This window comes from Hemitrygon akajei, chromosome 2 (genome assembly GCF_048418815.1).
Source record: "Hemitrygon akajei chromosome 2, sHemAka1.3, whole genome shotgun sequence".
NCBI classification, from domain to species: domain Eukaryota; kingdom Metazoa; phylum Chordata; class Chondrichthyes; order Myliobatiformes; family Dasyatidae; genus Hemitrygon; species Hemitrygon akajei.
This window is the reverse complement of record NC_133125.1, coordinates 167,199,367-167,221,679: the sequence shown is the minus strand read 5'-3', so window position 1 is coordinate 167,221,679 and position 22,313 is coordinate 167,199,367. Positions and strand designations below refer to the sequence as shown.

General features: G+C 44.7%; 1 protein-coding gene across 7 annotated transcripts in view; it reads right to left on the bottom strand.

Annotated features, from left to right (window-relative positions):
• LOC140718277 (protein PRRC2A-like) overlaps positions 1-22,313 on the bottom strand; it is a 132,583-nt gene that overhangs the window by 55,133 nt on the left and 55,137 nt on the right. For 6 of the 7 annotated variants that reach the window (XM_073031802.1, XM_073031829.1, XM_073031821.1 and 3 more), the window contains exons 11-18: positions 20,415-20,598; positions 18,779-18,874; positions 17,065-17,419; positions 15,997-16,169; positions 8,492-8,810; positions 6,561-6,747; positions 1,692-3,893; positions 369-583 (exon numbers count right to left, since the gene is read on the bottom strand). In XM_073031802.1, coding sequence (XP_072887903.1) covers positions 369-583; positions 1,692-3,893; positions 6,561-6,747; positions 8,492-8,810; positions 15,997-16,169; positions 17,065-17,419; positions 18,779-18,874; positions 20,415-20,598 — 3,731 coding nt within the window. The remainder of the gene's footprint in view (positions 1-368; positions 584-1,691; positions 3,894-6,560; positions 6,748-8,491; positions 8,811-15,996; positions 16,170-17,064; positions 17,420-18,778; positions 18,875-20,414; positions 20,599-22,313) is intronic. The other variant, XM_073031848.1, reaches the window with a different exon arrangement.

The window sequence follows — 22,313 nt, the reverse complement described above, 5'->3', positions numbered from 1 at the left end:
CTTGCAAATCCCAGGATAAATTCAGGGATAGAAGCCCTGGTTATTTCTCATCCTCCTGGTGGACAGGGGCTTGGATTGGCACAGCAAGATCATCACTGCTTTGGCTGAAGTCTGATGACTACAGAACAGTGAGGGATGGGAGTACTAACAACACTGAGACTACCCGAATTGTGCAGCTTCTTTCTATACTTGACCATGCTTTAATGAGCCAGAGAATTTTAATCATCACGTGCAATAAAGTCACTTGTTAAGTGAGAACACATACAGCCATTTATCAAACAGGGTAGCAACTGGGAGATGCAAACGTCAGACCCTAAACATATTCAAGCCGTGCATAAGGAGTTACAGAACATTACCCCTGGACTTACTTGCATAATCATTCAGGTCAAATTGCGTCAACATATCACTCTTCTCTTTAGCTTTGGCAGGGGCCAGCTTGCGGTCTTTATGCCTGCTGCTGACTTCAGCGATGGCTTGTTGGATGGCAGCAGAATCGCTGGGAATTATCCTGTCCACTCTGAACACAGCACTGGCATTCTGAGAAAGAGCTGCAGGGAGGGAAGGTGCACGTTCTTCTACTGGCCTGTTCAATTAGATGGTGCGAACAATTACTTCACCTCAAAAAGCAACATAAAATTCACAGACTAAGTGGCAATAATTCTTTTCCTACAACCCCCGAAGTAACCAATTTATGTCAAGTTATGGTTTCACAGACATTGAAAACCTCCAGTACACCTCTAAAGGGCATTTATCATCGGCACATCTAGATATACACTCAGTGAGCACTTTATTAGACACACCTGCTTGTTGATACAAATATGCGACCAGCCAATCACGTGGCCACAACTCACTGCATAAAAGTATGTAATTGGGTTCTGTTGTTCAGATAAAACAGCAGAATGCTGAAAGGTAACCGAAGTGACTTGACCACAGAATGATTGTTGGTGCCAGACAGTGGTTTGAGATTCGCAGAAATTGATCTCATGGGATTTTCATGCTAAAGTCTCTAGGGTTTACAGAATGGTACAAAAAAAACAAAGCATCCAATGAGCAGCAGTTCTGTGGAAGAAAACACCTTGTTAATGAGAGGTCAGAGGAGAAAGGCCAGACTAGCTGCCAGGAAAGTGGAACTAACTGTGCAGAAGAGCATGCCTGAATGCACAAAACATCAAACCTTGAAGTAGATGGGCTACAACAGCAGAAGAATACACTGGGTTTGACTACTATACGTAATAAAGTGGCACCCAGTGTATATTGAGCTACATACAAGATAACAGTATGGACAAGAGGTGCTGAATTGTCCTTTCCTTCTTTCCAACCTTCTACAATTCTCAAGAGTTCACAGGGAAGTGCTCAACCTGCATGTTCTCTGAGAAAGAAATTTGAAACCAATTTCACGGTCCTGCACCGTCACTGTAATCCTGCCCAGTTTGCATCTCCTTTAAGTGATTTCCAATTAAAGGGTGGGACATAATCACAATCACTATTATTCTGGTTTTACTAGAAGGACATGTGTATTTTTTTTAATTTTTTTTTTAAAAGCACAACATATTTAAGACCAGGAATGGTTGGGACTGTTAAGAACACAAGGGGTGGGGACCAACAATGTTCCTAGAACCAGCTCTACCACATCTTGACAATTAACACCCATCGATTTCTGGATCCTCATTACATATCTTACATTCACTCACCTCTTATTCTTTGGAGATGACCAATTGCGCTTCTCGTTCTTCATGGACCCAGTGTTGCTGCGGCTACTTTTGCCCCCTGAATCCCCGGGGTTGGAGCGTCGATTCTGCCTGTCCATGCCGGGCCGCTGGCTGGAGAAACTGCGCTTAGAGGATTCCTTCTTCTGGGCAGCGTTCGGATCCATTGACTTGACTGTTCCAGGGACGCCCTTCACCAGCATGCCATCCTTGTCCCGCCTCTCCGTGAAGTCGCTGCTTTCTGAGGCGGTCTCCCACTCCTCGTTGGCCTGGTCAGAGTTCTGGTTGGAAAGGTCAGGGGACTTGGTGCCGGCGGCATGGCGGACCACTTCCCTGACTTCCTCTGTCTGGGGGTTGGGAGGGGGGTTCACTGGCAGCGCCTCGGCTGGGAAGGGACTCCTCTCACCGTTCATCCGGGCTGCCACCTCCCGCTCCTGCTTCAGACGGCGGAAGCGGGGTGGCTTGTCTTGCTGCTGGGACCGGCCATGGCGCCGCCTCCTTGGTGGCCTGTCCAGGGGTCTCTCCGGCCGTGGGGGGTGACCATCAGGGAAGCCAGGGTCCACTGTTGGCACTGGCTTCTCTGGCAGGCTCTTATCGTGTTCCTTGCCTGATGGGACGTCCAGTGGCTTGCCTTCTGGAGCCTTTGCCTGCTCCTTGGATGGCTGTTTCCTGGGAGGGGGTGCCCTGGAAGGGGGGCCCCAGCCACCCTGCTGGGGGCGGCTGCCACCTCGCGGGGCACCCCCCCGCCCCCTTCTGGAGGGCACGCCACGTGGGGTGAAAATCCTGCCGCGGGAAGTGTCACTGAGCCGAGGCGGAGTCTTGTCCCCAAATTTGGCTGGCTCGGGCCTACCTCTCTTGTCCATCCGTCCCTGATCGGGATTGCGGGGCTCCTTGGGACCTGAAGGGGCTTCCTTGTCAGAGTGGGCCACGTCGCTGGCGCTCTCATGGGTCTCACTGCCAGTCTCTGAGCCCCTCTGGCGCCGCCGCTTTGGTATCTCCTCATACTCTGAGCCCTCACTCCGTGTTTCGCTGGGGTTTCTGGGCCGGAAGGAGCCCTTAGCACCCTCCTCGCCCGCTCGGTATACTGGCTCCCGGCTGCCACGGAACTCACGGCTGCGTCCCCTGCCACCTCTCCCCCGGCCCCCATAGGAGCCCCGGTACCCTCTGCCCCTTGAGAAGAACTCCCCGCGGCCCCTAGGGCGTCCCCGGCCAGCATAGCCACCCTCAAACATCTGGTCACGGTCCCTGCTGCGTCGGGGTCCACCAAATTCCTTTGGAGGTGGCTTGGATGGTTTGGCTTTCTCCGTCCTCTGGTCCTTTCCAGGCGCCTTGGCCTTCCCTCGATCATCCTGCAGATTGGTCACTGGAGGGCCTGGCAGAGACTTATTGGAAACAATGGGAGGACCGGGCTGGTTCACTTTCAAACCGGTGGAAGAGGAAGAATCGGGCTTGCAGGGGTCAGCTTCGAACTTGGATTCCAGTGGCCTGTCTTTTCCTTTGACAGTGACTTTCTCCCCAGCTGCTGGCTTTCCCTTCTCAGTTTCCTGCTCACTGTCTTCCCTCTTCAGCTCCTTCAACACCGGCTTTTTAATCGGGCCCGCTCTGCGGGCAGGTTTCTCCCCTGCCTCATCACGGCTTTTGCTGCCGGGCCGGGGACCCCAGCGGGTTTCTGTTTTGGGTTCCCTCCTCTGTGACCGGTGCACATCCTGACGGCCAGGTTTGTCCCCCTTCCTGCTCTCCTCCTGTTTGTTCTCTTTGGCCTGGTGGTCTTCCTTATGCTGCAGGAGCTCCAGGGGCTGAGGGGGCGGCCCTGTTTTCTTCACGCTATTGGGGAGCCCCACGGATTCCCGGGGGTGATGCATCACATGTGGCTCCACCTTCTTGTCCTCGTGTGAGAGCTGGGCCACCTCCCTGCGGGCAGGCATCAGCTCCTGGTCCGGTTTGCGTGCAGAATGCTGGAGCTGGGCAGACATCTCCATCCGCCTGTCTCTGCTCAGTTCGGCCTGGATGCTGCTGGGTAGTGAGTTCTGCCAAGGGCTTGGCCTCTGCTCATCCAGCCGCTCTACCAGTGGATAGCGCTGCATCTGGGCAACGTGCCGGGGTCCACTCTCCGAAACGGGCTGGAGGCTGCTCATGAAGGATTGTGGTGGTCCAGCATCACGGTGTCGGACAGGTGGCGTTTCACTTCTGTGTAGTAAACAAAGCATAAGCAAACAGCTAATAGCATAATATGCCAAAATAATCTGAAACATCTACTGTAAATATTTTAGAATGATCAGAAGATTTAAGAGTAGAGATTGGGCCATTTGACCCAGAGTCTGCTGTGCCATTCAATGATGCTGAATGTTTTTTGCTTTGGGCAGGACAGGGTTGTTGCTGTGCAGAACAACCATCTTAAAAATAACTTCAAAGGCCACATGAGTGAATCTGCAGATGCTGGAAATAAATAAAAACACAAAATGCTGGCAGAACTCAGCAGGCCAGACATCATCTATGGGAGGAGGTAGTGACGACGTTTCGGGCCAAAACCCTTCATCTTAAAGGGTCACGGCAGGAAACCGGTGTGTCATCGAGGGAGTTGGAATATCTATGGCTGTGTGCGCAGAGCTCGAAAAATGCGACATAACAGACTTTCAACATCGCTGTTTGTTATGTTTCCCACTCACTGTGAAAACAGAGAGAGCTCTTTCTCCCTTACTAGGGAGAGATCCTGTGGTATGTCGAATGCCAGGTGAACAATATAGTCTTTGAGTCTGTGTCTTTACTGTTGCTTTGCTCACACTTGAGTGCTCGGTGGCTCGATGCATATTTTGCTGGTGGGAGAGGGAGGATTGTTGTTGCTGCCGCTTGCACGTGACAGGGAGGGGGGACTTTGAGGTTCTAACATTTAACTGTCATTCATTATTTGGGGCACTCCTCTGTTTACATGGATGGATGCGAAGAAAAAGCATCTCAGCATGTACACATTTCTCTGACATTAAATGCACCTTTGAAAAGAAAATTATCCAACTCATAACTCTTTGTAATTCGTTGTACAGGACCAGTCCATTTAAATAAACCTGAAATCACATCACTGCAGCAGTGAAAATGTAATCAAAAGTTTGTTGTTAGTGGTTTCTCATCTGCTGCACAAGATCATTCTTTAGTATGAATGCAAAACTGCTGGAGTCAGTTGTGCAGGAAGCAAGGCCCTTGCAGTCAACCACACTCATACTCACCCCATTTGTGCAAGATTCTTTGCCATGGTGATTCAAGTAGTCATAGAACACTACCACACTTAAGCAGGCCCTTCGGCCCATCTAGTCTGTGCTCAACTATTATTCTGCCTAGTCAGATAAACCTGCACCAAGACCATAGTCCTCCCATCCATGTACCTATCCAAATTGTTCTCATTTTGAAAGAGAACCTGTATCCACCAGTGCTGGAAGCTCAATTCATAAGTACTTGTCTGGATGCTTCTCAAATGAAGAGAGTCCCTTCATATTCCCTTATACCCTCTTCACTCTTACCATAAATTTACACCCGCTTGTCTTAAAGGCCCTCACCATGGGAAAATTATCTATTCCCTCAATTTTGCATACACCTCAGTCAAGTCACTCTGCATCCTCCTCTACTTTGGGGCAAACAAAACAACTATCGAGTCTCCTTACAAATGGAACATTGCAATCTGGATAACATCCTGAATTGCCTCTGCACTCAGTCTAGGACACTTTAATCGCTCCTAAAAGTAATTGCATACAATACTCCAGGTGTGGCTTTAACCAACATTTCAAAGCTGTAACTTAACATACCAGCTTTTAATCTGCTAATGAAGAGAAGCACATCATACACCGTGCCCACTTTTAGAGATCTATGTCCCCTGTTCTTCAACACTCTCTGTGCAGCCTTTTCCTGTTGTATCATTTCATATTTGTCAGGATTAAATTTCATTTACTGTTATTCTTTCCAGCTGATCTAGATTATGTAGCCTTGAACAAGTCTCTCGCAACATCACCAATTGAGAGACAGTAACTTCTCAGTGTTTCAAAAATAAAGTCATGGAAGTATATGCAATAGAAATAAATTTCTCTTTGCACAATATTTGAGACATCTTTGGAAAAAAAAAGAAAATACAAGGCTGTAGGCTCGGTATCTGAACAGAGTAACTGCTTCTGATCTGTGTATACACCAATACCCACCTCTCCAAATTGTAAGCAGACTTTACTTCGAACATTTCTTACTCAAGCATCTAAGCTGATGTGAAGCTGACATCCAGCAGCTATTGAGGTGTGCACCATATGGCCATATATTCTTTCCTTAACAGAGCAACATAAATTTTGGAGCTGGCTGAAAAGCTGAAAGATCTAGCTTTGCCATGTAAACTTTTATAGCTACACGTGAAGAAACAGCATATCACTTTATAAAGACAAGCATGACTTACAAATTAAAGGTAGCACGTTCTGGTTTAAGCAGAACACTGGCCTTGAGATGAACCCATCACTAAAAAAATTATTTGCAGTTTCACTGCAAAGCAGTTACAGAAAAATCAATTTATCCCTGTACTACCAGAACACAATTAACCGCATTTTGGTGTATTGGAATGGAAGCCATTACAGGGCTAAAGCAAGACACTGTGGAAGTGACCTGAACAGCAGCTTCTCTCAGTCTAAATCATCCTTGAAAATACATCAGATGCTACTGCTACCAAAATTTCACTCCCCTCCTTTACACACTTGTGTTAAGTGCTCCCTGTACCTAACTGGCCAAGCAGCATGGGACCTCTGGTTGGTATGGCCAAGCTCCACAATATAACCCATTTATCCCCAGGCATGCAACTTATTTTCTCCCCTTTTTCAGCCACACACACGAACTGACCTCAAGCCTTTGTCATCATCTTCGTGAGGTCTTATCGGTGAAGCCAGAGGCCGAATTTCTGTTGATGGGAACACATCACCAGCCCAGGCCAGCTTGGGGTCAATAGGAGGAGTGCCCCTTGAGGGGTGACGGTCAAAGGGTTCCGATCCTGAACCACCACTGTCTGAGCGCTCACGAGCCATTAAACCTACAAAAGCAGAAACACATTCAACTGGATGTGCTCTTATGTGTAGTAAACATTCCAACTCTACGTCAGTTATAGAGTCTACATAGCAGATTCTGAGCATGTGTTCTTTAATGGACATGTGCAAGTTTCCAGTCATAAATGATCAAAATGCCAAAATAATGGATGTTTCATTTATTTTCTCAATTTTATCTCTAACTATTTCCACAAAATATCTTTCCCTTTGCACACATTTCTATTGATGCTAAAAAGAAACAACATCTGATAGACCAATTTGTGAGCAAGCTGTCATGAAATGTCACAGTATGTCAGAATTTCACTGGTAAACTGTTTTGAGGCAGCAGTATATTGCACTACATAATAGAAAATATAAATTACAATAAGTACACAGATGGTTCAATTCCCATCGCTGCCTGTAAGGAGTTTGCATGTTCTCTCCGTGACCTCGTGGATTTCCTTCGGGTGCTCCAGTTTCCCCCACAGCCCAAAGACGTACTGGCTGGTGGGTTAAATGGTCATTGTAAATTGTCTCATGATTAGCTTAGGATTAAATCAATGGTTGCAGGGCAACATGGCTTGAAGGTTCAGAAGGCCTACTCTGCGCTATATCTCAATAAATATAAATAAAACAGATTAAATTAAATAAGTCATGCAAAAAAAAGGAACAAAAGTGAGGCAATGTTCACCAGTTCATTGTCCATTCAGAAGTTTCATGACAGAAGGGAAGATGTTATTTTTGAAATGTTGAGTGTATAGCTTAAGGGTCATATATCATCTCGATGGTAGAAAGGAGAAGAGGGCATGGGATATACATTTTAGAAATGCAAAGGTTGCATATGGCATGCTTGTCTTCAATGTTGGGGACTGAGTACAAGAGTAAGGAAGTCATGCTTTAGCTTAGTTAGGCTGCACTTGGAATAGTGTGTATAATTCTTGTCACCCAATTATAGGAAGTACGTGGAAGTTTTAGAAAGGATGTGGAGCAGATTTATCAGGATACTGTCCAGATTAGAGAGTAGAAACTATAAATGAGTCTGTTTTTGTTGGAGTAGAGACCGAAGGGAGGCTTTATTAAAATTTGAGTATGTGGTGTAGATAGAATAGACAGTTAGAATCTTTCTCTCAGGATAGAATTAAATACTAGAGGACATCCTTTAGGTGTTGGGGTAGTGAAGTTTAAAAGATGTGTGGGGCAAGTTTCATGCACATGTTTTAAATATACCCGAAGACTGAGCCTCCACAGCTGTCTGTGGCAATGAATCCCAAATTCACCACCCTCTGACTAAAAAAAATTTCTCAACTGTTCTAGAGGACCATTTTTGTATTCTGAGGCATCTCTGGCACTACACTATTTGAAACACCCTCTCCACATGCATTCTGACTAGGTCTTTCAGTATTTGAAAGGTTTCAATGACATTCCCTTCCACTCATTCTTCTGCCAGCCCTCAAGACAGGAAATTGGAGGAAAGGTCACAGCCTTTCACATTGGTACCAATAATACGCACACTCTAGTTGAACATCGAGCGATACGCTTCTAAGAATGAGAGGCCACTCAGACTTGTGCATTATTCAGTAAAATCATGGCTGAACTTTCACCTTTGCACCACTTTCCTGTACTAACCCCATAACAGTGCACTCACACAACATCCAAAAATCTATCTACAAGTCTTTTAATCCTTTATGAAAAAAAATGTAATCCAGGGTCAGAACACAGCATCAAACTGTCAGAGGAGCGAGTTTTACTCACCCGATGGATGAACGCCAGGTGGGAAGTAGTCAATGGGGTGCCTGCCTTGCATCATACGAGGGTCCATGTAAGGAGGCATCATCATCCAACGCGGGTCATAGCCTATGGGGGGCATGGGAGGTGGCGGTGGACGGCCAATTGAGCCAGGGTACATTGGCTTCTGCTGCTGTTGTGGGTGCATAGGTGCCGATGGAGCCATGGCAAGAGGCTGTGGAGGCTGCTGTGATGGAGCCTGCTGGGAGGACGGCTGCTGATGGTGGTGGTGCTGCTGCTGTTGCTGCTGCTGCCACTGTTGCTGCTGCTGCTTAAGCAGTTGTTCCTAAATTAAAGGGAAACGACAGACCACAATGGAGTATGATCAGGTGGCATCATTCATACTTACAAGGCTTTAAATCTTTGGAACCCCCTCTCTTCTCAAGGTGGCTACCTGAACAAGACAAGCAGCAAACTACCCATCACTTGCTTCAGACCAACTTTCATTCATCATCTTCTGGGGTAGGAAGGACCTGTACTAAAGGGACAGGTTGCACTTGAATCAGAGGGAGACCAATATTCTTGCAGGCAGATTTACTAGAGATGTTGGGAGTGGTTTAAACTAATATAGCAGTGGATGGGAACCAGGATAATAGAGCTGAGGATGAGCCAGCAAGTTTAAAGTAGATGATGGGTGTAACGTGAATGTAAACATATGAGAAGTGTTTGACATCTTCGGGCCTGTACTCACGGGAATCTAGAAGAACATAGGAGGTTCTCATTGAAACTTATCAAATGTTGAAAAGACTAGACAGGGTGAATGTGGAGAGTGTGTTTCCTATGGTGGGAGTATACAGAACTAGAGGGCACAGCCTCAAAATTGAGGAACAGAAGTAAGGAGGAACTTTTTTCAGCCAGGGAGTAGGAAATCTGTGGAATGCTCTGCCATAGACTGTGGTGGAGGCCAAGTCCGTGCATATATTTAAGGCAGAAGTTGCTCATTTCCTGATCAGCCATGATGGAATGGCAGAGCAGACTTGATGGGCTGACTGGTATAATCTGGTCCTATGTCTTACGGCCTTACCTATACAGGACCCACATTTAAGCTCTTGTATATTCTAACAAAAACTACTCTCTGCTATCTGCAGTATGCAATTTCCCTTTTAAGTAGTATATTTGTACAATGTCCTGTGTATGTTACTCAAAATGGCTTCTTTGGTTTGTTAAGAGTAGGAATGCTTCTTTGTCTGATAAGTGTTTCTCTCGCAGTTGTTTAGCTTTAGACTTGCTGATATGGGGATTGTATTCATTTGTTAACCAATGGGGAATGTTATTTTGTCTTGTGAGGCTGGGAACTTTGGGGGGGGTTTCGAGAGAGTCGGGAGGAAGACGCCGAGGAAGGTGGATGTGCGCTGCACTGCTTGGTTGACCACCGAGGGTGGTCCCGGGTGCGAAGACGTGGAGGTCGGAGGCAAGTGACGAGGGGTCGAATGGTTCAATGGTTGAGCTCCAACAATATGCACTAAACTGACTGAACTTTGATAAGTTGGCGCCTTTTGCTTTTTCTTTTCTTTCATATACATTGTATTGCCTAGTACTCTTTTAGTTTTAGTAAACTCTTTAAAGTGTATTTCATAACGGTATCTGGTGTGAATTTGATACTGTGTGCAGGCGCGAGGCATAAACTTGATTCTCACAGCACCTGCGTGTACGGGAGGTGGGGTTGGTGTGTGGCTGGATCTCCTTTTCCCCAAGACATATACCAGCCTGTTGGTTAAGTGTTACATATTTTTGAACCATCTTAACGAACTAGCTATCTCATGACTGTTTGAAGAACTCGGCACTTTTAAGTGGATAAAAGGTTATCACCATTGTTAGAGAGGAAGGGAGGACTCCAAGCCACACTAAAACGTTGAGGTATTAAACCTGTGCAACCCAGCATCTTGTTAGCAAATATACAGTCGCTGGAGAACAAGACTGAGGACCAAAGTGTAAGATTGCTGTCACCGTGTTGTGCTTCATGGAGACAAGGCACACTCTGTACATGCCAGATATGCTGGTAAGACCCAAGGGCTTCTGAATTGACCAGACTACAAAAACGGTGGAGTAGGAGTGTGGGTCTATGCTGCATTGTGCATTTTTATGGTGTTCATATGCAGTGGTCCTCAAAGATTCAAAGTATATTTATTACTTAAGTAAGCATGCACTATATAACCCTGAGATTCTGTTTCTTGCAGGCAGCCACGAAACAAAGAAACATCATGGAACCAATTCAAAGAAAACATTAAACATCCAACATGCAAAAGAACAAATCATGCAAGTGGCAAAAATAAGCGAATAACAATATTAAACATCAAACTGCGGAGTCCTTGAAACAGTCTAGGAATGTTCAGTGTAGCTCACTTCAATTTAGTACTGTGTTGTTAGTTGACTGTAGGCCACAGAACTATTTTATGAGGTGCCCTGATTAAAAGTTGCACAAAATGGCAATTAAGGTGTTATAAACAGAGATCAGAAACACACGACATGAACTGCAGAGCCCTCAAAATCAAGCCCAATCCACAAAGCACACTGATCAACCCTTGTCCTAGTCCCAATACTCCTGCACCTTCATCCAGCCACAGCAAGCAGCGGGAGTGAAGATTGTTCAAACGCAGGCAGACGGTACTGAACATCTGCTTCCCTTCTGCTCTTTTCCTCGTGGATATCAATCTTGTTCGATGCCTTAATTGTTTAGATCAGCAAGTAACGGAACCAATCGTGGGTTCACGCTCCACCATCAGGCCGCATACTCTGTTCCCAACCTGGCTCTCAACCATGCCGAATTTGCGTGGAGACAGGATGAGCTCCAATTCACTCAGTCGGACCACAAACACATCAAAATGTAAATTACAGGTTTCAGTCGCACACAGAGTGAGAGCAGAAGTAGTAGTTTTGTGGATTGCCTGAAAGATGTCACCATTAGTTGTGCTGGTTGCTCATGCTTGTTTCCCCAACATGGAACATCTAATGATTAAGTACTGACCATTCTACTTATTATGAGTTCTCTCCTCTATGATCCTGGCCGCAGTTTACATATGCCAAAGGACAATGCATTTGAGGTAAGAGTACCTTCATGAGCAAACAAGAAACAGCCTACCCTGGGGACTAGAGTCAAGCTGTTTGAAGAAATCCACAAACGAGGAAATCAGCAAATGCTGGAAATTCAAGCAACACACACAAAATTCTGGTGGAATGCAGCAGTTACTGCTACATTCCACCAGCATTGTGTGAGAGAAGAAATCCACGCCCAGTTATCAACATAGCACCTCCAGCATTGGGGGAGGGACGTATTACAACACACTTGACCACTGCTATAGTATTACGAGGAATGCCTAGACTGCAATTTAGAAAATCCAATCTCTGGACTCTCCTACTAACTGCACAAAGGTATAGGCTAAAGGGCAAGTCTCCAAAGACAAGGACAATAAAAAGACAGTCGCGGGAGATAGAGGAGCAACAAGGGATTGCTTCGAGTCACTGGACTAGGCTGTGTTCAACAACTTAGAGAATCTGAACAAATACACCACAGATGCCACAGACTTTATAAAAACAGTCGTTTACAAGTGTGTCCCTACAAGACCCAGTGTTCTCCAACCAGAAACCTTGGATGAACCATGAGATCCATAATCTGCTGACAGCCAGATCAAAGGCATTCAGGTCTGGCAACCAAGTAAAATACAAGAGGTCCAGGTCTCTGGAAAGCCATTTCACTTGCAGAGTGGCAATTCTAGACCAAATTTGAAGGATGCTCAACAGCTGTGGCAGGGCTTGAATGCTGTCATCAAAGTAAACCGTCAAAACATGGAAGCACTTTCACAAACTCCCACAGACGACCCACCACTCCCCGGAAGACCCTGAGATTTCAGTCTCTGAGGCCGACACAAGAGCATCCTTCAGAAGGGTTAACCCACAGAAACCAACCAGCCCAAACTGGGCACCTGGCCAAGTACTAAAGACCTGTGCTGATCAACTGGCTGGAGTGTTCAACAATATCTTTAACCTCTTGCTTCAGCAGTCTGAGGTACCCAAGTGCTTCAAGCAGGCTTCAATTATATCAATGCCGAAGAAGAACGCCTCAATGACTATCATCCAGTAGCACTTACATTCACTGTGATGATGTGTTTTTAGAGGCTGGTGATGAAACATATCAACTCCTGCCTGAGAAGTGACTTGGATGCACTGCAATTTGCCTATCGGCATAACTAGTCAACAACATAGGGCATTTCACAGTTCCTTCAGCATACCCTGAAAGATCTGGACAGAAAAGGTGCACAAGTCAGGATGCTCTTCATTGACTACAGCTCGGCATTCAATACCATCATCACCTAAAAGCTAATCAATAAGCTACCGTAGATGTCGGATTATAAGCCGCTACTTTTTTCCCACATTTTGAACAGCTTTGAACACTGCGGCCTTTACTACGGTGCGGCTAATGCATGATTTTTTTTCATGCCGCCAAAAACATTTTGCCTCGTAACAGTAGACCAATAAAATTGATGAGTAGTTCACAGAGGTCCAATGAAATTGTACGATAAATCAAGCGCACTTTCACAATTAAATTATTGTAAATCAGTCATTTGTACTCACCCTCATCAACATGGAAAACACTCGAAGAAAAGCATTGTGCTGCCTTTATGGCAGTTATTTAGTTTATAATATTTTCGCTTAGTAATTCATTTGTTAGTATTTTCTAGTTAAAGTTAGAAGTACTACATCCCGGGATACTATGACGTCACATCCGGTTTCGCCGCGTCTTGTGGGAAATACCGGTTTGCGATAAATGGGAAGGTGGGGGCATTAGGCGAGCGCGAAACGCTGCTTTTAAGTTAAAGGCGATCAATAACTTTTCCTGGTAGGCTGCAGTATATATTTTTTTACCAGTCGTTAGGAGATATTGGAATGTATACGCAACGTAATTTGTGTGTTACCGATACGTATGTATATTTAAAAGTAGCCGTGTTACAGGCACGGTTCGAAAAAATGCATTTGCAATATGTATTTGTTTATGTTACCATATGGATTTAATTAAAAGTTAAAAAATCCTCACGTGTAATATCTTTCTGTGTAAATATCTCATATTACAACGTGGGACACCTGCGGCCTAAAATCCGGTGCAGCTTGTACAAGTACAAAATTGATTTTCTTTCTAAAATTAGAGCCAGCGGCTTTTAATCAGGTGCGCTCTGTAGTGCGAAATCTACGGTAATCAATTCAAGACCTCGGCCTCAATACATCCTTGTGCAACTGGATCCATGATTTCCTTATTTGCAGACCTCGTCAGCTCAGATTAGCAACACCATCTCCTCCACAATCTCCACCAACACAGGTGAACCACAAGGTTGTGTGCTTAGCCCCCTGTTCTACTTGCTGTACACTTATGCCAGTTTGCTGATGACATTACTATCATTGGCCAAATCAAAGGTGGTGACAAATCAGTACATAGGAGGGAGACTGAAAATCTGGCTGAGTGGTGCCATATAACAACTTCTCACTCAGTATCAGCAAGACCAAGGAGCAGATTATTGACTTCAGGAGGAGGAAACCAGAGGTCCATGAGCCAGTCCTCATCAGGGGATCACAGCTAGAGAGTGTCAGCAACTAAATTCCTTGGGAGCTATCATTTCAGAAAATCTGTCCCAGGTCCAACATGCAAGTGCCATTACAAAGAAAGCATGGCAGCATTTCTACACTCTTAGAAACTTGTGTTTATTCAGCACGCCACCTAAAACCTTGACAAACTTCCATACATGTGTGGTGGAAAGTATATTGGCTGGTTGCATCATGGCTTGGTATAGAAACACCTACAAAAAGTAGTGGATACAGCCCAGTCCATCATGGATAAAACCCTCTCCACCACTGGGTACATGCACATGGAGTGCTGTCATAGGAAGGCAGCATCCATCAAGGACCCCCACCATCCAAGCCATGCTCTCTTCATGCTGCTGCCACTAGGAAGGTGGTACAGGAGCCTCAGGACACATGCCACCAAGTTCAGGAAAAGCCTCAATCATCAGGCTCTTGAGTTGGAAAGGCTGACGTCACTCAACTTCATTCATCCTATCACTGAACTGTTCCCACAACCCATGGACCCACTTTCAAGGACTCAACTTGTGTTTGATATTTATTGCTTGCTTATTTATTATATTTGCACAATGTCATTTGTTACACAATAAATGTCCCGTTGTCCAGTCTTTCACTAAGTTGTTAGTATTTACTGTGAAATCCCACAAGAAAATAAATCTCTAGTTATAAAATCAGATACAACTTGATCAAAAGCAGAAAGTGCCAAGAGACCTCAGCCAGTTAAGCAGCTTCTGTGGGAAGAGAAACCAGTTATGCTTTGGATTAAGGCAAGCGGAGAATTTAAATATTCTACAGCTTTCCGATATGAGCAAAGGGGGATGAGAGGTGACTTGATAAAGGTGAGCAGATTGAGTAGACAGCCAAGTGACTTTTCCCCCAGAAATAGTTTATATGAGAGGTCATAATTTTTAAGGAGATTGGAGGAATGAATGAGTGGAGTATCAAAAGCAAATCGCTTTTTTTAAAATGCAGAGTGGCGAGTTTGAGTGCCGGGGCAGTGGCAGCTACCTTAAAGAATCTTAGATGCATGGATGACAGAAAAATGAAGAAAGGCAGGGTTTAACGTAGGTTAAAAGGTCAGTGCAACATCATGGGTCAAAGCACCTGTACTGTTTTATGTTCTATCACCTTCACTCCGTAACTTCCTCTGCAAGACTTTGGTCAGATACATATAAACTGTCTCCCAACTGAGCGATCACCTACATACGATCCTGACAACAGTGCGCCATGGTTAGAAGCACCTCTCAGAACAGTGTAACTTATTGCAAGCAACCACAGTCTGGAGGTACAACTGACTGCAAATACTGGAGTATGGAGTTAAAAACGCAAACTGCTGGAGGAACTCTGTGGGCCAGGCAGTATCCGTATAGCCCTTCATGTGGACCCAGTCTATTAAAAAAAAAAACTGCCTCTACTAAGCACAGTACCCTTGATTAAGGCTATCAAAAACCTCCAAATCAAAGTGGGACTGTTTCTCCTGAAAAATGCAATATGAAGAGGAAGTTACAGCATTGTATGTAATTTACAGTCAAATCCTAGATGACATACAATTAAAGAAACATGATAGGATTTAATCACATCCATTCTGGCCAATGTTGTAGACACATGAAGCTATTAAAGAAGGGTCTCAACACAAAATGCCGTCTGTGCAGCCCACTCCACAGATGCTGCCAGCCCCATCGAGTTCCTCCAGCTATTTGTCAGGCATACAAGCGTGTGGCAGTACTCCTGCAATACTTTTTTTTAATATATTAAGCATGCTGAGATCAAAAAAAGTGAACAGATGTTTGCTTTTCCGTGCATACTTTTCAAAAGCAAATCAACTAACAACAGTTCAAAGTGATCACTGGGTGATGTACTTCAGGATAGAAGAAATATACCAGCAACGACTTGATCACAAAGCTTACCTGCTGCTGTCTTTGAAACCTGGGTGGCAATGACTTCTGGTATTTAGAGTAACCCTGTGAAGTTTGCGTCTGCCGCCCTGGAACCACCACTTCTACTTTTGACTCAACTCTCACCACTCCCGTCTCCTCTTTCACTTCAATAGTTTCCTTTTCAGGGGGAGGTGGGGGATCAGCTGGAGAAGATGAAAAAAAATGCAGCTCAATTAGTATTTAACTGAATTCCCTCTGTTCATTATTTCCAGCTAGATCAGGTGAATCTCAGACTTGCAACCGGTCAGTGCGCATCTGCCCAAAAGCAATGTAGAGAACCTTTATCAGAGTTATGAGGTTGCTCCCTCACCACCATTAGAGATGTGCACTGAATGAATGCGTGGAATAGGGGTGTGGGCAATGGTAAAGCCTGTCAAAATATACAAATCAGAGCAGTCTGAAATAAGCAGGAACACCCAAACACTAATCCCTCCTACCTTCAAAATGTCCATATCCCTCCATCTTCCTTTCATCCATGTACCTATCCAAGCCTCCAATGTATATGCCTCTGCTACCATACCAGGCATCCACCACTGAGTAAAACAAAAACTTATCCCTCACATATCTACCTTCTCTCACCTCCAATACATGCCCTCTGGTATTAGACATTTCAATGCTGGGAAACATATTTCCTGTCTACTCTATTTCTGCCCCTCAATCTTAAAGCTTTATCAGATCTCCGCTCAGCTTCTGGAAATACTCCAACAGATAATATCACTGCAACAAGATGACATACATAAAAGAACTAAGCTCCTGGATGAAGTCCTTTTTTAAAAAAAATAATAGAATGTAAAACACACACAAGGTTGATCTGCTTCCCCCTAATGCAGCAACCAATTCTCAGTGGGAGAAGTGGGGTGGGGGAAGAAAGAGCAGAGTCCACAAACTACTTGCATGCACTTCAACTGAACACCAGCAGAGTCACACTTGTGTGCCCAGCTGGGTGGGGGGGGGGGGGGGGGGGTTAGTAGAACATGGTGGATTAAGGAAAACCAGAAAGCAAGTTTACCCAGGGACTGGCAAGTAAGAGATAAATACCCTGTGTCATTTCAAAGCTGCTGCTGCTGGCTGTTCTCTGACGTTTGTTAGAGCCGACCGGCTCCTCATTCTCCTTTCCCTCCGATGCCTCCTCCTTCTCCTGCTCAGACTTCTGCCGCTTCTCAGAGGCCCCGAACTTCTCGTCCAGGCGCTTCAGCTTCTCGGCGCAGGCAGCTCGCCGTTCCTCCTGCATGCGGCGCTCCTCTTCCTCACGCCGCTTCCGTGCCCGCTCTACGGCAGCAGAGATCTCAGAGGAGGACTGCTTGCGTCGCTGACGCCAGGCCTCGTCTTCATCTTCGCCGACTGGTGCCTTCTGAGTAGCCAGGGCACCGGGTTTGTCCTGAGGGGCTGCATCCTGTTAGTGGGAAAGAAGGCGGATTGAGGTGAAGGCTCCAGTTCAAATTACAGGCATCCACACAGAAGGAAAGAGGTAGATTTCAAATGCACTGCTGCAGTATTATACATATAGGGCCCAACCCCAACAGTCTTGGTATTAAAACTCCAGCTTAACATAGACAGCTAATATGGCAGAGCAGCAAACTTTTACTATAAATTAAGAACTGCGGAAATGGATCAGAACACACTGGCATACAAAAGGCTGTTCAACCAAGGGAAGTGAATGTTCCTGGGGTGATCTGGATATCTGAACACAGGGGAGTTGTGCAAAGCAGCTTGACCAATTTCAGTCCATATGCTGTTGGGCAAATTAAAAATAGGGTATTTGCAATGCTGATCTTGACTACTGAGTCACACCAAAGATGTCCCTGTCTCAGGGATAAATATAGGATTAAAGGAATCTACATAATATGCCTTTAGGAAAAAAAACAATTTTGAAAGGACAAGGTACTAACAGAGCTAGGCAACTGATGTCAGGTAAGAAAGAGAGTAGGACTTGCTGCAGGAAAGTCAGGCAGCATCTATGGAAAGAAATAACCAGTTGATGTTTCAGGCTGAGATCTTTCACCTGGACTGGAAAGGAAGGCAAAAGAAACTAGAATAATGTATGGGGGTGGGGGGGGGGGGGGGGGGAGGTGGGCACAAGCTGGCAGGCGATAGGTGAGGCCAGGTGAGGTGCAAGATGGGTGGGGGATCTGGGGTGATGCAAGAAGGATAAGTGGAAACAGAAAAAGGATGGAGGAGGAATCTGATAGGATTCTGGCCCCCTCCTTTCCAGTCCTGCCAAACAAGTTTATTACATTCCATAGATGCTGCCTGATCTGCTGAGCTTCTCCAAAATTTTTCTGCATGTTGTTTGAATCTCATGTTGGGGAGAAAGGTGGAGCAAAAGACTTTTAAAAGTTTCAAAATAATATTCATTGGTCTATTTATTTTGGCACTTTCCAGGGGCTGTGCAGGTTCAGGCAGACTTGTGTGGAAGACTGAATCTACTGTCCCCATCACTCTTTTCATTGGCTTCAAGCTGTAATCCCTTGACCTGTGAGGAAGCCTGATGTAGAAGCACAAAGAGACCACAAAACTTGTGCACACGCTTGTATCTCCCAGGAAGTTTTCCACCTGGCTCCCATTCACAAAACTCTCAGATGCCCTGTTTTGTATCACAGATCTTGAGCAGTTTCTTAAATCTTATCTGGACATAGAACCTGTCTGTCACAAAGTTATTTAAAAGTTGGTTTTAAACTTTAAATCTGAGACACACCTTTGTGAAACTTGACCTAAGCTGGTCTTGTCGTAACCTATTGCTAGCCCTACAAACCTGGTGCATGCTGAGGGAAGAGGCCTGCCTGAAGATGTTGTACAGCCCGTGAGTAACCTGATGCTCATGGGACAAGCCCATGCCTGCTCTTCGACCCTAAAAAGACAGAGTTACTGAAATTAACATGTTCAGATATATCTTTTCAGCCCAGTAGCAGGCATTGGAACAAAATGAAAGGAAAAAAAATCATTAGTAGATATCGAAATAGGTAACACATTAAACTCCCACAGCATCACTTTTCATAATCATCTCCCCCCAGTGACAGTGCTGTAAAGAAAACCCTTTGCACTTTTAAATACACAATGCCAAAACCAAAGCGATCCACATCACACAACACTCTCAGCTCAATTAAGACATCAAACAAAGGTCATTAGATACCTAGAGATACCAAGGCCAGAAATATCACAGAAACAAATACTGTTTAAAATTAAAAACACAAATGCTGGTAGAACTCAGCAGGCCAGACAGCATCTACGGGAGGAGGTAGTGATGACGTTTCGGGCCGAAACCCTTCATCAGGAGTCAAATTTTAAAATGTTTTAAATTATTTATCTTCATCAGCATAGGTTTCCTCCCAAAACCCTCGTTTAGGTAAATGGGATGGCAGAGAAGTACGTGCAGAGGTCGAGTCCTGCTGGGTCTGAATAAAAGTCCTGGGTACTCAGTCAGAATGCAGGCCCTGTGAAGCAGTATCTCTCCAGGCAAAGGATCACTCTTGGAGGGCTTATTTCCAGCTACTCGGGGGGTGGGGGGGGGGAGGGGGGGGGAAGAAAGCGAAGGAAAGAATTGACATAAAGATAACAGAAAGGATATATAACTATGGCTCAGGTGATTTCTGCACAGGACAAGTGGGGAGTCTGATCAGAAAAGCAGAGGGGAATAATAAAGGAACAGGGATAAAGTTTCAAAATTTGGATACAACCCATCAATGCTCTTGTACAAGTGACCATAGGATAAGATTCTGGGAAATAACAAGTCTATCATACTTATGGCACTGTTTGTGTCAGGCTATAGATGAAAATAAACAGAAGTCAAAGTTGAGTATATGCACAAGAATATGTGCATATGTGCAATGAAAATCTTGCTTGATTAACAAATTCTTGAACTTGGATCTTGTTTATATGAGCCCTGGTTGATTTAGGTTTAAATTTATACCCAAGAGGTTTATTAGCGTGCAGAGGGAATGGTAAACTCAATATCCATGGCTACTTAGCTCACTCTATACAAGTTCACCAGCAGGTACCAACTTCTTACAGATCGGGCAGTCAACCCAGTATCACAGCAAATAGTACGGATATCCAGTAAGGATTTTGAGCTTTATAAGCCACACACCATACCAAAAATGCCATTACCCTCCCCACCACCAGAAAGCACCCATTATTGTATTAGTTGTAATGTCCCCACACCCCTCAAGCTGGACCTACATGGATGCAGTAATTATAACTTTGGACTCTGCTACAGAAAACTGATGCATTGACAAATAAAATCCACCTTGTACACCATTTATTAAATCAATTTCCAACAAATGGCCTGTAAATGATTATTCTAATGCCTTTGTTTACCCCACACCGGAGATTAGTAGCAGGAGCCTCAACACACTCATAGGTAATAAACTATTTATTCTCTTGCTCTATACCTGGTAATCCACAGCAGGACCCCAATTGGTAGGAACTCTTGGGGGTGGGCCCAGCTCTGATGAAGCAGGGGCTGCACCTTCACTCCTGGTTGCCTTCACAGATGGATGTTCCTCCGAAGGCGTCTCCTTCCTATGCTCAGAATTGCGCAGCTCTTGCCTTTCAGGTCGATTGACCTGGCCGTCCCTTTACAAAGAAGATTTACCTATGTTACCTACAGACTTTATATTTTTGCATTAAGACAACTGTAATAACAGTCCATGTAAATCAGATCGATACAATAACAGGAAGTCATACAACAGAAGAAAGCAGCAAAATTGCTGGAATAAGGACCTGAAGAGAAACAATTTACAGTGGCAGCAATAAATCTCAATGAACAAAATGGCTAGAGAATGTACACAGGGAACAGAATTCCCTGACTATACACAAAGCAGATTGAGAACCAATACACTGCATTTGCACAAAAATAGACAGCAAATAGCAATTAAATAGACGTCTCTGAAGTTTGACCACTTAATGCGACACCTAGACAACTATTCCATAACTTTCCCCGACCTCAATGAGCAACAGACTACAATCTTCTGCAAAAGTCCCAGAACTTGGCATATCCTGGCAAAGTACTGGAGAGTATAACATCGGTAGCAGAGCGAAGGGCGCTGAGTAGGCTACGGTCAATTATGGAAAACCCTGAACATCCTCTACAAAGCACCATCCAGAGACAGAGAAGCAGTTTCAGCGACAGGTTGCTATCGATGCAATGCTCCTCAGACAGGATGAAGAGATCAATGCTCCCCAATGCCATTCGGCTTTACAATTCAACCGCCAGGAGTAAGATATGTTAAAGTGCCGGGGTTAGGACTCAATGTATTTAAGTAAACTACTTAAGAACTTTTTAAAAGCTATTATTAATGCTTTTTGAGAGGGTGATTTTAGATGCATATCATATTTTTACTGAGTTAAGTATTGTATGTAAATAGTTTTGCTACAATAAGTTGAATAAGTTTTGCTACAATAAGCTACAAAAAAATGTTGAATTTCCCAATGGGGATGAATAAAGTATCTATCTATCATATCCTCCAATGTCAGTATCCCAAATTCACAATTCTTATTTCAATCTCTTACCCAAGATCCACAAACAGGACCGACTAGCTAGAATCATTATTTTTGCTTACTCTTGCTACACTGAACATCTCATACCTTGACTGAATACAGTATCCTTTTGTTCAGTTCTTTATCACCTACATCTGGGACATTCTGACAGCTTCCAATTTCCATGCCCCTACTGCCTGTTTTTCACCATGATGCCTCATTTCCCCTCAACGGCCTTAAAACTTGTCATTTCCTTCTGCACAAAACTGGACAACAAACTTCCACCAACTCTCATCCAGCAAAAAAACACTGCTTCTCTTTTACTGTGGTTAACAGAGCCCTCTCATTACATTTCTTGGATATCAGCTCCTAATTCACCTCCCTTCAGACATAACAGAAATAGAGCTCCAATAGTCCTCACCTTTCACCACACCAGCGTCTGCACCCAACGCATCGTACCTGATCGTTTTCACCAGATGTAATTCCTGATCTCATTACTTCCCCACCCCTTTCTGCCTTCTGCAGAGACAACTCCCTCCATGATTCCTGGTTCACTCATCCTTCCCTGACCCCTGCAACCTGGGGGCAAATGCATGTTCTAATACTTCCTTTCTCATCATCTTCTAGGGACACAAAAAGTGCAGCTAAGATTAATGTCCCAATGAAGGGTCTCAGCCTGAACTACCTACTGTTTATACTCTTTTCCATAGATGCTGCCTGGCCTGCTGAGTTCCTCCAGCATTTGTGTGTTGCTAAAATTAATGTGCCTTCCTCCACATTTGTAAGACCAAGTGCAGACTAGGTGACTGATC